We start from the raw sequence: 15,238 nt of genomic DNA, 5'->3' as shown, positions 1-15,238 counted from the left end.
TAGAAAATTTACACTATTTTGGACGAAATGATTCTACAAACTCCTGAGTGGACAATCCCCTAAATAACACCTGTTCATTTATAAAACTATAGCATGTTTCAATTGAACAGATATAAGATTGAGTAGCCGGATAGACTTATGGTTTAGAAAATTAATCTTTTGAACGTCATTACTATTGTGACACAGTCAGTAATGATTGAATATATTTTATTATGTAATTACAAAGTCAAGAATGATTCTAAAGTACAAATGTTCGAATGTTCAGAAACTGTCTTTAAAGTTGAAATGTTCGAATGTTCAATATCTCACACGAGCACGTGATCGTATAGTTTCAATCCTGATGGATTACGTTTGGATATTAAGCGCATATGTTCCAGCCTACCCACGAGGGGGGAGACCTTGGCGGAATCTCCGGTACCAATCTCTTGTACCAATCTGTCCTCTTCCAAGTCCAAAGCTGGATCTTATATAGTCCAGTTGTCCATAAACATTGGCCCATAGCTAATGGCCGGTTACGTAGTAGTCTGGATGTTAGATAATTCTAGTCTATGGTTAATTGTCAAACTATGCAATTAACCCCTGAAGGATACATGTTATTTCACAGTAGACATGGTCATTTATTGGCTGCAGGTTATATGTCTATAATATTCGTACAGATCGTTATTAAGGTGGTACCTAACACTACAGGGAGATAACTCTGTAAAATCAGCAGAACGTTTTAATTACGTTGTGTTGGTAAGGGAATATTAAGCTTCTCAACGATCAAAATAAGTGTTTGTCAAACTGCTATATAACCAGTGTAATTTTTCTGATTAAACGGTTGGTTAAAATTTTTAGAATTTTTTACATTTTTGTTAAAGGATCAAAGTAAATACTGTGTAAAAATTTTATGAAAATTAAACGAGCCAAATTAATTTTAGTAAAGGTGTTGGGTACCACCTTAAGTGTCCAAAGAGTACATTTCATTGAATGTTCGGTTATGCTGTAATTAATTCCTTTTTAATGAATTTCCTAATTAATACTCCAGTAATAATAATAATAATTAATGATATGAAACACAAATTGTGTTACACTATTTACAAAAGGAACGACATGTATCAAATTAATGATCTTTTTCCCCATTTACAAACATCTGTCTATAATGATGATCAAATTGAGTAGAATGTTGGAATGTAACAAAACCTGCAATTATTTACTCTCATATTTGCACTTGAATATAAATTTGCTTTAAAATAACTTTAATTGACACTGAATACTTTTCCTCTATATGAATAAAAAAATGTTATTACAGGCATAAAATGTCTGAAGTCTAAAATAAGTATGTATTAGGAAAAAATACATATTCTTCTATCAACCACATAATGAACAATACTTTTCTTTGAAGTAAATTATAAAACAACACATTATAATTTCAAAATTCACTATTGTTGTGTATATATCATTGGCTATCAATTATTTGTTTGGAACCTGTCTGATGATATCAGTGGATAATTGTTTGTGTCCTGGTCTGATTGTTTCCTGAAAATGAGAGATATATATGAGTAATCCTGTAAATAGCAACAATAAATTCTATTAGTTTTTTTTCCGTTTACATGTCCGTTTTGGACAGGCAATTTATGAAATTATATATTACAATATTTTTCTTTTTTTCTGGTGTACGAAACACAGTTTATCTTGGTAATTCAACTATTTTTTTTTTATTTTTTTTTTTGTTAGGTGTTAAAATAAAGTATACACAGTAGATAACAAATTAAAGATATATTTGCTTTGTAGATTTATCTGAATAAGTCCTTTCAATTTAAAGAGGAAATATTAACTGTAAAAAGGATTAAACCAATATTGAACTTGATTTGTCAGATTAACCAATTTAATCAATTTTCAAAAGAGATCATAAAATATAAAATGATAAAAAAAAAAATAATTCCAAATTCTGTAAATTTACTTGTAACAAGGTATTAAATAAAACTGGAAATCAACATCAAGTTTAGAAAACCTCCATTTCTTCTTACCTCTAAATTTCATGGTGTTAGTTCAATTATTTTTTAATTTGATGTAATTACCTTTTTTTCCTGTTTAGTTGATTTTTTCATATTCAACCTATTAATTATGATTTAAAGACATAATGTGCATTATAACTTACCTTAAGAAATAAATTGCAAACAATTGACAGTATGACTAAATCTTTTCATGATATGTAAACATGAAAACTAAGGAACTAAGCTTAGTCCATGCATGCATGGACGAAGGTAACTAACGTTACTTAGTCCATGCTTGCATGGACTAACACAACAGACTTAGTCCATGCATGCATGGACGAAGGCAATTAACGCTAACTTAGTCCATGCAAGCATGGACTAACACAACAGACTTAGTCCATGCATGCATGGACGAAGGCAACTAAAGTTCACTTTTTTAAAGTTAAAAAATTTATAAATGCAAAATATTACAAAAAATTCGAATTTTTCAAAAATTAAAAAAAAATTTAAATATTTAAATTTTTTTTCTTTGAAATTTATACTTAAAAAAATAGATGGAAAAAAAAAAGGAAAATTTACAAAATTAACAAACAAAGTTTAAATTCCATTTTTTTTCTTCAAAATTTAATAAAAAGAAGAAAAGGGTTAATTATCACTGTGTATCATCACCACCAGATCTATGTATAAATGCCACATGAGAATATTCACGTCTGCCAAAAGATTGGAAAGTGTTCACATTTCATTTCAATGGTAAAAACTCTTCACTGAACAGATTAGTTGGAGGTGAAAATTTGTTTAACATAACCTGGACAGTAGCTGCAATTAGTTCCTGGAAGTTCCTAATCATTTAGTAATGGTAAGTGTTTTTTTAGTTTATTGTTATTATGTCCATAATCAACATGTTTTGTTGCACTATGATTTTTGCCTTTGTCTCAATAGCAGCTAACTTTTTTTGTATATATTGTACATGTACATTTTATAAACACCAGAGAAGAGCAGATGATTTAAAAGAAAAACACTTTTGTGTAATCCAGCATTATATAAGATGTTTTTTGTGTCTAATGTTATGGTGCAGTTTGAGCACTCATAAACATGTTCATTATGTCCACTGGTTGTGCTTGGTTGCTGTCTGCCATATTAAATGGATTTCCTTTTTTTTTGTTATTTGCTTAAATTTGTCTATTAGCTTTCTCTTTTGAAATTAAAAAAAAAACAGTTCACAAATTAAGTGTGCTGGGCTTATTTTAATAAACCTTTATCAGAAACATACAAACAAAAATTTGAAAGCAAAGGATGTAGATGCCATTGTCTTGGGACTTAATAAGCCCATGTATAACGATCTTTAAGTTAAGGATTTTGCTCATTGTTGAAGACTTCAGGTGACCTGTACTTGTTTACATCAGTGCCCTACTATGCAGGGTTAGTAGTTGTCTCAACTGCAATCATTCCATGTATCCTTGCTTTTGTATCATTTAAAGACTTCCATTTTTCAATAATTTTAGTTAACACACTTTTAATTTCAAAACATTCAACAGATATTTCCAAATAACAAATTTTGTGAACAACAGATATAATTGGTGAGCTGGTAATTATTTTACAGTCAATATGTTTTAATATTTATCAAGAGACATCATAAGATAGATGAATGTAGATGAATCATGTTCATTAAATTCTTTCCTTGTCAGACTGTGTAATTTTTCGTCATTTCTTTTGATGTTCTGTCATATGATATTATATTTCATCTATAAATGCTAAATTATGCAACTTCTAATGCAAGGAGGGTTACCAATTTTTTAGATGTATAACTAGTTTTTATCTTACACTATATGTTTGAATATCAAAATAAAAATAACTAAAACTGAGTATTTAATAACAACATTTATTTCAGATATCATTTCCTTTGAACCTTTTTCTATAAACATGATACATTTTAAACAAAGGATGGCTGCTGTCTAAAAGGAAAAACAACTACAATGTATATCACAAATCAAAAACACCTTTCAAAGCAATAGGCATGCAACACATATTTTCTGAACAACTTTTCATATCACTGGACTCTGCAGAGAAAGAAAATAATCAATCAGCAAAATCAAAGGAAAATTTCATAAAATTTAATTGATAGTCCTTTATACATATTTATGGATTAGCTAGAAATACAATGTAAGTTGCCTTAAAAATATTGATCAACAGTTATTACAAACTGCAGCAAAAAAACAATAAAGGCTTCAACCTACAAGCTCATCATCAGACCAGCATGATGTAGTCAGTTCAAAAAAAGAAATAATTCACATTACTTCACTTCTATTTTGACATCTTTTTAACAAACAAAACTAGAGGCTCTCAAGAGCCTGTGTCGCTCACCTGTTACTGTATTTACTCATGTCGGCCATATTGGTTGGTAGGCGGGTTCATTAGTCACTTTTTTTAAATAGATACCCTAGTAATGATTGTGGCCAAGTTTGGTTAAATTTGGCCCATAGTTTTAGAAAAGAAGATTTTTGTACAAGTTACAAAAATGACGAAAAGTTGTTCAATATTGACTATAAAAGGCAATAACTCCTTAAGGGGTCCTCCGACAATTTTGGTCATGTTGACTTATTTGTAGATCTTACTTTGCTGAACATTATTCCTGTTTACAGTTTATCTCTATCTATAATAACCAAAAACTGCAAAATTTCCTTAAAATTACCAATTTTAGCGCAGCAACCCAACAACAGGTTGTCCGATTCATCTGAAAATTTGTGAGCAGTCTTCATGCTGAGTGGCAGCCCAGGATAGTAAAATTGCTCTCGGGCCTGTAAAAATCATATCTACAGGCCAACATAATCTAACTAAAAAAAATTGAAAATTGAGCTCCGGGCCTGTAGATTTAATAGATCATCGTAAAGACTGTGTGAGGGGATAGATCTTATTCTGATGGACATTTAAATCTTAAAATATTTGCCCTCAATGTCTTAGTTTAAAAAATATAAAGCAAAAACTGCATTTTACCACTATGTTCTAATTTTGGCCATGTCGGCCATTTTGTTTGGTAGGCAGGGTCATCGGACACATTTTTCAAACGATATACCACAATGATGATTGTAGCCAAGTTTAGTTAACCCTTTCCTCCATTGACATTTTTTTTTTGCATACTTGATTCGCATAGGATTTTTCAATAAAATGCTAAAAAGTATGCTTTAAAGTATAAACAAATTGCGAAAAACAAATATTTCATCAAATAAATTCAAGTCAGATATTCTTATGAATATCCTTTTCATATTGGATATAAATTTTATAAAGTCTGAAGCAGACACTTTGTAGTCAAAGTATTTCAACTGAGGTACTACACAGGCGTCAAAAGGTGTCATTATGGAGTAAAGGGGGTGGCGTCAAAAGGCGTCATTATGGAGGAAAGGGTTAAATTTGGCTCAGTAGTTTCAGAGAAGATTTTTGTACAAGTAACAAAAAATGACGAAAAGTTGTTAAAAATTGACTATAAAGGGCAATAACTCCTTAAGGGGTTGACTGACAATTTTGGTAATGTTGACTTATTTATAGGTCTTACTTTGCTGAACATTATTGCTGTTTACAGTTAATCATATCTATAATAGTATTCAAAATAATAACCAAAAGCAGCAAAATTTATTCAAAATTACCAATTTAGGAGCAGCAACCCAACAACAGGTTGTCTGATTTGTCTGAAAATTTCAGGGCAGATAGATTTTGACCTGATCAATAATTTTACCCCAATCAGATTTGCTCTAAATGCTTTTATTTAAAAGATATAAGCCGAAATATACATTTTACCCCTGTGTTCTATTTTTAGCCATGGGGGCCATCTTGGTTGGATGGCCAGGTCATCGGACACATTTTTTAAACTAAATACCCCAAGGATGATTGTGGTCAAGTTTGGTTAAGTAGTTTCAGAGAAGATTTTTGTAAAAGTTTACGGACGACAGACGCTGGACTCCAAGTGATGAGAAAAGCTCACTTGACCATTCAGGTCAGGTGAGCTAAAAAAGAAGTGATACAAGAGTGTGTCCAAAGTACACGGATGTCCCACTCACGCTATCATTTTCCATGTTCAATGGACCGTGAAAATGGGTAAAAAATATAATTAGGCATTAAAATTAAAAAGATCATATCATAGGGAACATTTGTACTAAGTTTCAAGTTGATTGGACTTCAACTTCATCAAAAACTACCTTGACCAAAAACTTTAACCTGAAACTCGCACTTTCATTTTCTATGTTCAGTGGACCGTGAAATAGGGGTCAAAAGTTTAACTTGTCTTTAAAATTAGAAAGATCATATCATAAGGAACATATGTACTAAGTTTCAAGTTGATTGGACTTCAGCTTCATCAAAAACTACCTTGACCAAAAACTTTAACCTGAAGCGGGACAGACGGACGAACGAACGGACGGACAGACGAACGAACGGACGCACAGACCAGAAAACATAATGCCCCTCTACTATCGTAGGTGGGGCATAAAAAAAGTACAAAATCATGTCTCAATAATTTAAACAGATTTCATGTGCTACCTCAGCACAACCTAGTTTTTTGATTTGTCAATCCTTCTTATTATAGCTTTTATGCCCCTGCCCTGGCAGAGTAGGCATCAAGTTTTACCCTTGTCCAACTGTACGTAACATACGTCTGTACATCCCAGAATGGTTTCCGTTCTCTACCTTAAATTTGCCTCAACCAAATGTTATGAAATTGATGCTCAATGCGAATTACCACAAAACATCAATCAAGATCAAATTTTGGTGGCGTCACTTTTACCATTCTAGAGTTATGCCCCTTTACAAATAGAAAAAATTGTGATTTTTTTCTTTTCCCTTATCTAACTTTAGTTTGCCTCAACTAAATGTTATGAAACTTATAAATCTAGGAAATTTGTAGAACATATTGTTGTTAATTGACCATGTTGATTTGTCATAATTTATCACATTCACACATATTCATTGCAAAAACATCTTTTTCATAAGTGTCTACAGGAGCTTGTGTTTCTGTATCTTTTCTTTAAAGAATCATCATCATAGCAGCTTCTGTTCCCTTCACATTATCTTCGAGACATTAATTAGATCTTCAGGAAAATATCTACTCCTTATATCTTAATCTGAAAAAACAAAACAAAAAATATGCTTTGACATAGTTTCACATATTTTTACAAAATTGTACATACTGAAATGTCTTGCCTGCTTTATGGTCATGATTGAACTTTCTGTTGCATGTTTCCATCTGAAGAATATACAGTGGCGGATCCAAAACTTTTCATAAGGGGGGCCCTCTGACTGACCTAAGGGGGGGCCCAATCAAGTTATGCTTCAGTGATTCCCTATATAAGCAACCAAATTTTTCCAACGAAAGGGGGGGGGGGGCATGGGCCCCTCAGGGCCCCCCTGGATCTGCCTATGAATTATACCACAATTAGTTCCTAAAAAATATATACATGTACATGATTTTTTCTTCCAACATGATTTTTATTTATTTACAAATCAAGGTGACAGTATATATACGTAGACAATGAAAAGTAGATAAACATATATAGATTACCGTAGCTTCTCAACTTTAATTTGATATCAACAAAATGTACTGTGGCTATTTCTCAAATATCAGTGGTGGATCCAAGGGGAGGGTTCCGGTGGTTGGAACCCCCCTTTTTTTGGGATGATCAATGCACTTGAATGGAGACATATAGTTGGAACCCCCCTTTAGAAATGTCTGGATTCACCCCTGAATATGATAGTTTACCCAATCATCACAAGTTGGTTGACCGTTATGGATAAACCATTTCACAGATGATATCGGATTGTTTCTTACTTCGTACCTAAGTAACAATCCTCTTCCCTTTTCATGAATGTGACCTAGTACCAAAATAGACTATTTATTTACCCTATTTACCAGGTTTGTAATAACATGTGCAACACGAAGGGTGCCACATGTGGCACAGGATCTGCGTACCCTTCTGGAGAACCTGAGATCACCCCCAGTTTTTGGTGGGGTTTGTGTTGCTCAATTTTTAGTTTTTAATGTTGTTTCTAATGTGTACTATTAATTGTCTGTTTGTCTTTTTCATTTTTAGCCATGGCGTTGTCAGTTTATTTTCGATTTATGAGTTTGACTGTTCCGACTCACTGGCACAGGCTCTGGTAGCTTTCGCCCCTCATTTTTTTAACAGGAAGTTAATAAGCTGAAACAACGGATGTAAAAATACATGACACTGTTTAGAATGCAAAAATGCAGCTCCATGCTGTATGTTTAAGAGGGAAACTATTGATTTGTAGTTTAGTATTCATTTTGTAAAAATATTAAGTTAAGTAGCCATTTAACTCTTTTAAATTAAAACAAGTCTGAAGTACTGGACCATGTATGATTGAAATATATGTAGATGCTATAATGACACACTTCTTCAAACATCAGTAACAGTTATAATCATACCTTTGCTGTTCAGCACTTGGTTATGTTATGTCTTCAGTTTCTTTTCTCATCTGTCATAGTATCAATATTATATATGTAGCATACCACCATCTTGATGCATTCTGTATTACAAATAGTTACTCAACAGTTTTATCGTAGCAATCTTTTGGTGGTTTTCTTTTATCAGACACTACATGTTCTATATTCTGGAAATGCTGAAATTATAAATTAGGTAAATAAATTTTAATTAATATGAAACAACACAATCAGCTTTTTTTTCTGTATATATATAAAATGAGTTACATCCCTTTACCTTACGATAAACTTTCAAGATCGTGGAAGACTCAATTTCATTGGTCGAGAAAGACACGCCTACAAGGTCACTCACATGTGACCTCAAAGCGGGTTTCTTTAGATCTCCCACATATCAGAAAACGAGAGCGATGAGAGATCGGTTTTTAATTTAGATTGAACCAATAGGAAACATGTGTACTTATTAAGTTTCAAGTTGATTGGACTTTAACTTCATCAAAACTACCTTGACCAAAAAACTTTAACCTGAAACTCGAACTTTCAATTTCTATGTTCAGTGGACCGTGAAAATGGGGTCAAAAGTCTAATTTGGTTTTAAAATAAGACAGATCATATCATAAGGAACATGTATACTAAGTTTGAAGTGGCAAGAATGGACGGACAGACGAACAAACAGACGAATGAACAGACGGAAGGACGCACAGCCCAGAAAACATAATGCCCTTCTACTATGCCGGGGCATAAAAATTCATACTAGAACTAGCAAAAAAAAAAGCACAGAGTACCAACATAAAGAAACAAAGCTAAAGTAATTGTCCATTAACCAGGAAACCCTTGTTTTCCCCTAATTCATAAACAGATTGAGTCATAACTCCAATATTACAACCCTAACCATCCTTTTGTGGTGTGGAAACTAATCAGGCAATTCTATACACTGTTCTACAAATTATAGTCTGAAAAATGATTATTTGGGCCCCTTTTATACCCCTTTTTCCTACACCAAAGGGACCATAAATCAACCCCCAAATCAATCCAAACCTTCCTTTTTGTGGTTTCAAACTTCAAAAATTTATATATACTTATGCTAAAACTATTGGCAAATTTCCAATTAAACTTAAGAAATAAGGCATAAGTGGTACAGTACAGCCTGTGACTTCCTCTTAGTTATGTCCACCCTCTTGCATGGTCAACATCCAATGGTGAACATTTATTGGGGTATTCAATCTTGAGATGTTGGCCATTTATTGGGGGTCATAAATCATAGGCAGATTTTTTATCTAATTATGTTACCTGTTAAAATCAATCAGGGTTGAAGTTTTCAGCTGGTATGTTTCATTAAAATTTACCTGTACAGGTAACTTGGGTTTCTTTTAAAATTGACATTTCACCTTTTTATGAAAATGTAGAATAAAATATTGTTAAAGTCTGTTAATTTATTATTATTTTTTTGTCTTTAATTTAATTTAAATTTTTTATTTTTTTATTTTTAATTTTTAATTTTATAATTTTTGTATGTTTTGTTTCTTATTCTTTTGATTTCTTCTTAGTAAGAATCTTGAGTAGAAATGACAAAAAGTCAAAGCTAAAGTAATTGACTAGCATTTGAAATAAACAGACTTTTAATAATTGTTTTTTAAGTAAAAGGTTTATATAAATGTACATGATGTACATTGTATTCAATTGTTTGTTAGCATTATTAAATGAGTTATTGCTATTAATAATAACTAATAATCATGCAAGTGATATTTTAAATACAAAAAAATGAAAGTAATTAAACAATTTGGTTTCTTAACAAAGTAAGATGATCAACATCAATCCTTTTACAATAGATTTTGATAACAACTAATATTATTCAGGAAAACTACAAGTACCATTATATGGTTTAGGAAAAAACTAATTTTGTTCATCTAAATTTTCCTCAAATCTCACAACAAGAGTTGTGCACAAACAATCACCGAAAAGACTTATTTTCCAAATGTCCACCTAGTTATCATCAAATTTTGATAAATGTTCATTAAAAATGCTAATCATAATGAAAAATGTTCTTATATATCTGAATCCAGTGAATCTTATGAAAAGAAATTATTTAAAGAAATTGTCTTGAAACTTATTAAATATGTTATCTTCAGTTTGGTTAATTTTTTTCAAAATTTGTCTCCAGAAAAAATAAAGTGCACTTCTAAAGATGGTGACACTTTAATGGTCTATTTAAATCAACCTAGGCCTTTTAGATAAAGTTAATAATTGCAGCGACTTGAATGAATTAAGACTTTTAAAGTCCTTAATAAAAAAAGAATTTAAAGAAAGTCTAAAAATAATAACTTAAGATAAAAACTGTAAACTTGATTGTGTCAATTAAGGTAGAGAATTTTTGGTCATAATTTAGAAATAGAAAATAGTGGACAATATAAAATTCCTAGAAAGGATAGAATGTGTAAACTGTGCCTCTTGTAGGTCAATGGAGAACACCTTTTCCTTGATTTTAAAATTAACAAAAAAACTGAGAGATAATCCATTTGAAAATTATTTACCTTCTTATTATAATGTCTCTAACCCAAGAACAAAAAGTAAAAGAAAAACTTAACCTCTAAAACATGGATCATGTTTTAAATATCATATGACAATAAAAATATCAAATTTTGCTGTAATGAATATTTCTTATACTTTTATTCAATAAAGAAAAAATGAATTGCCTAAATTTTATTTAGCGTAAGTCCTAAAAACAATCTTAATCAAATGTTAAGATTAGTCTATCTACAATAATGAACCATTTTGATTTTAGAAAATTAATTTGAGAAACACCTTTGTCAATAGAAAAAGGCAGGCATTGTAAATGTTTGCAGTATATTTAAAAATGATATTCATTTATTCTTCACTACCAAAAAATAGACTTAATATAAAAAATAACTTAAATTGATCAAAAATTATTTAAAAAGTATAATATCAAAACTAATAGTCAGGAGACAATTATTTTTTAATTAAGCTGTTTGTTCAATTAGTTTCATTATTTCATTTTATTTTTGAATTTCTTGTCATAATCACAGTTATTAAATTTGAAAAACATATACATGTATATTTTACCTGAGACACCTGACCTGTAAGTTATATAATTTTAACACTTCAATGCATTCAAGATTTCCCTTTAGCCTTGACTAGTTTTTGAGTAATACCTTGTGTATTAAAAAAGCAACAGGGGGTATGATGATGTACATATAGGGCCACCATGGTGAACATATTTTTTATGGCCACCATTAATAAGATAAAGTCACAGGTAGTACTGTAGTTACATGTCTAGATCCAAGCGTAAGGGAGCAGGAAACGTAAATTTGTGGTCCTTACGGGCGTAGAAAAAAGCAGTAAACCTGGCGTAAATTGAAATAAGCAAGGCGTAAGTTTTCTTACGGGCGTAAATTAAAATAAGCAAGGCGTAAATTTTCTTACGGGCGTAAAACTGTTGGTATGGTGTAAATAGAAATACCCATAATGCTTTCTTTAAAGGATCATGGGATTTTTTTTTAAATTTGGCTCTTTGGTTTTAGTTTGCAAGAGTTGGACACATGGCATATATATTCAGGGACAATTTGCTTGTTTTGTGCTTTTTGGAAGAATCTGAAATTGGAAATACTGAATCAAATAAATTAATGAAACTTGTGAAATAAAAGGAAAGTAGTAATACATGGTAGATAATAATAATGTGAGTATAACTCAGGCGCGGATCCAGAAAGGGGGGGGGGGGGGTTCAGGGGGTTGGAACCCCCCTTTTTTTTTGGACAATCAATTCATTTGAATGGGGATAATGTAATTGGAACAACCCCCCCCCCCCCCCCTTTTTAAAATGGCTGCGTCCGCCCCTGTAACTAAGTTATTAAATATTATGTTATAAATATCAGAATTTTTGAAATTCCAAAACCTTTATCCTTGGATAATTACATTAAAATCTTTTACTTTAAGTTAAATTGCAGTATTATCATTTATATTTTAGTTCCAAAGACAAATATTCAAAAACAACTTAGTCATGTTAGTTAAAATGCTACTTTTATTTCAAGAAAAAATAATTGTCATAATTCTTAATAAATACTTAAACTTAAACTTATTTGAGCCATTGTCTGCATAATATAGGGTTATTGCATAAATATTGGGGAATATTGTCCCGAGTAGAATATTTTATATTGCACGAGCTTGCGAGTGCAATATATGTTCTACGAGGGACAATATTCCCCAATATTCATGCAATAACCCTTTTATTGTATAGCAATATAATATTTGAAAGTAAAAATTGGTATAAACTGAGGTTTTGTCGTTGATGACGTCATGAATTTTGAAGATTTATTGCACTATTGCAATAATGGAATTTATTGCACGCTAACTTTTGGTTACTTTCTGTGGGAAATATTATATTGCTATACAATAAAATGTATTTATTTCTATATTAGCTTCTTCAAGGGTTAATATTTCAAGTTTTTTGTTAAAACAATAAGAAATAAAAGCAGCACTGTTACTGATGACTGATGTACCCATATTTTGACTATTATATTTATTGTGTCTGTTTATTTAACGCATCAATGTAAAAATATCGGAAATTGATGAGACTGTCATTAAAGTGAGAGGGTTAGCGCTATCATGGCTATAGAACCAGGTTTAATCCACCATTTTCTACATTTGAAAATGCCTGTACCAAGTCAGGAATATGACAGTTCTTGTTCATTCGTTTTTGATGCGTTTTGTTATTTGATTTTGCCATGTGATTATGGACTTTCCCAATTGATCTTCCTCTAAGTTCAGTATTTTTGTGATTTTACTTTTTACTGTACAGAAGTTTGTATTAAATACACAAAAGTACACAGCTAGGTTAATACACTGAACTAAAATAAGTGTTACGTATTATGTATGGATATTATCCCTGGTTTATTTATTGACCAGGTGTACTCATTTGCATATTATGCCTATTTTTTTGTGAACCAGGCATACTCATTTAAATATTACGCCTAATTTATGCCTGGTTGACGCCTGGACATGCATTTGTAAACACTGCAATGCAGCCAGGATAAAGTATGATTTTTATGCCTGGTAACAGTGGTTTCCATGTCATATATAGGCGTCACAGTTCGTACAGGATTAAATGTAATACATGTATGTTTTAATATTGTTAAAGAGTTGTGTGTCAATTTTTTAAATAAAATTTATGTCCCCAGACTAATTTTCCTAGGAAATTATGTCTAAGTCATTAGTAGTGAATTCCTAGGTAAAAATGTCCATGTCTTTTATTTATAATAAAAGGAAAATGTTATAAGCAAAGGAAACTCAATATTCATGTTTTAATTAGGTTATAAAGGAAATGTCCTTCATTTTTATTGGAAAAAAATAAGGAAATTTTCCAATCTTATCTAACATTTTTTTCAGAATTTCTTCTATTTTGAATATATTTTATGATATAATAAAACTATAAGAAAAACAATTAAAGTCTTGTGACAATTTTTCCTAGGAAAACAAGTTACAGACATAATTTACTTGCTATGGACTGATTTTCCTAGGAACATTAATTTTGTCCTAGGACTTTAATTCCTAGTAAAATCATGGACATCACATGGACTTAATTAACTAGGAAAAGAAGTTTGGTGGACAAATTTTACATCCAGACCAAATTTACTGTTATATCAATTTATCTTTGATTTACTTAGTAGAATACTGGAATACAATGTATTTCTCTTAAATTTATTGATGACTACTCTCAGCTAGAGTATAATACTAAATGAACTAATTGTAAACAAACATGTTTCATGATTTACAGTTATACATCATTGTTTTAATTAATTAATTTCAAGCTGAATATTTTATCAAAACAAAATGTTTGATTTTTATTAATAAAGACAAGTATCAAAATAATCAGTGATCTGAATTATCTAGTCATTGAACAATTATAATGATCCTAAACAAGCCATAAACTTTTACATATTTCGCTGTTTCCATAAATTTTAAGAATATACATGATATATACCATAGAAATATTCTGAATAAGTTTATTCAATTTCAATGCCCTGAATATTAATATTGTTTTAGTAGGGCAAACGAACTCAGGGTGAACATGTTATTAGGGCGAACGGTCCCAATACCGGACCACAGACCCTTTTTTCCCTTATATATATTAAGTTCTGGATCAGCCACTGTGTATTTGTGTACATAAGTGTATACAATCAATTACAAACGAAAGTGAACCAACGCCTGGTGAGTCTGTAGTACGGTAGAGTCCATAAGTATACAGTGTATACAGAAGAATTCTAGAGTTTTGTATCACTTCTGACACTGAAGCCCAACTGAGACCAGATACCCATTTTTATTCATGAGTTATACAATGTAACTTACAATGTCAGTTTGTTTTAGATTTATGAGTTTGACTGTCCCTTTGGTATCTTTCGTCCCTCTTTTATTACACCTTATCGCTATTCCCGGCTGACCCGTCCGCTTGAACTTTTGACGTCAACAACAATCACTTTTCCATTGTGGCGTCAGACATTTTGTTTTATGACGTCAAAATTTTACGGGAACCTGTGTGATTTCCAGCAATGGCGGACAAATAGTGATAAGGTGTATTGGTTGCTGCCTTATGCAGTTTCAGACTGTATTTGCGATCCTTTTTTCACTTGTTCTAAATCTTACCACGTAAATTCGTTTACTCTCTTTTTTTATTTAATTGAATGTTGATTGTGTTTGTCTCAAAACAAACTGTTTTTCCTGTGAATAATTTTCAAACAATCTTCTGGCTTCTATGAAAAATTGCAAATCTATCTTTGACAGACGACGCGAGTACGAATCGCAATCTTTC

At 31.2% G+C, this 15,238-nt stretch overlaps 1 protein-coding gene and 1 long non-coding RNA gene across 2 annotated transcripts in view; both read right to left on the bottom strand.

The window, feature by feature from the left end:
* Positions 1 to 661: 661 nt before the first annotated feature.
* LOC143076791 (uncharacterized) overlaps positions 662 to 15,238 on the bottom strand; it is a 57,243-nt gene continuing 42,666 nt past the window's right edge. Inside the window, exon 17 of the mRNA XM_076252664.1 lies at positions 662 to 1,518. Coding sequence (XP_076108779.1) covers positions 1,481 to 1,518 — 38 coding nt within the window. The 3' untranslated portion in view covers positions 662 to 1,480. The remainder of the gene's footprint in view (positions 1,519 to 15,238) is intronic.
* On the bottom strand, positions 5,381 to 15,217 carry LOC143076789 (uncharacterized). The gene is made up of 3 exons (XR_012978790.1): positions 15,073 to 15,217; positions 8,407 to 8,600; positions 5,381 to 7,084 (listed from the first exon to the last, which is right to left on the bottom strand). It is a non-coding gene; the product is annotated as an uncharacterized LOC143076789 (long non-coding RNA).

This window comes from Mytilus galloprovincialis, chromosome 5 (assembly GCF_965363235.1).
Source record: "Mytilus galloprovincialis chromosome 5, xbMytGall1.hap1.1, whole genome shotgun sequence".
Lineage (NCBI taxonomy): Eukaryota > Metazoa > Mollusca > Bivalvia > Mytilida > Mytilidae > Mytilus > Mytilus galloprovincialis.
Note: the sequence above shows the minus strand (reverse complement) of the source record. Positions and strands in the feature narration are given on the sequence as shown.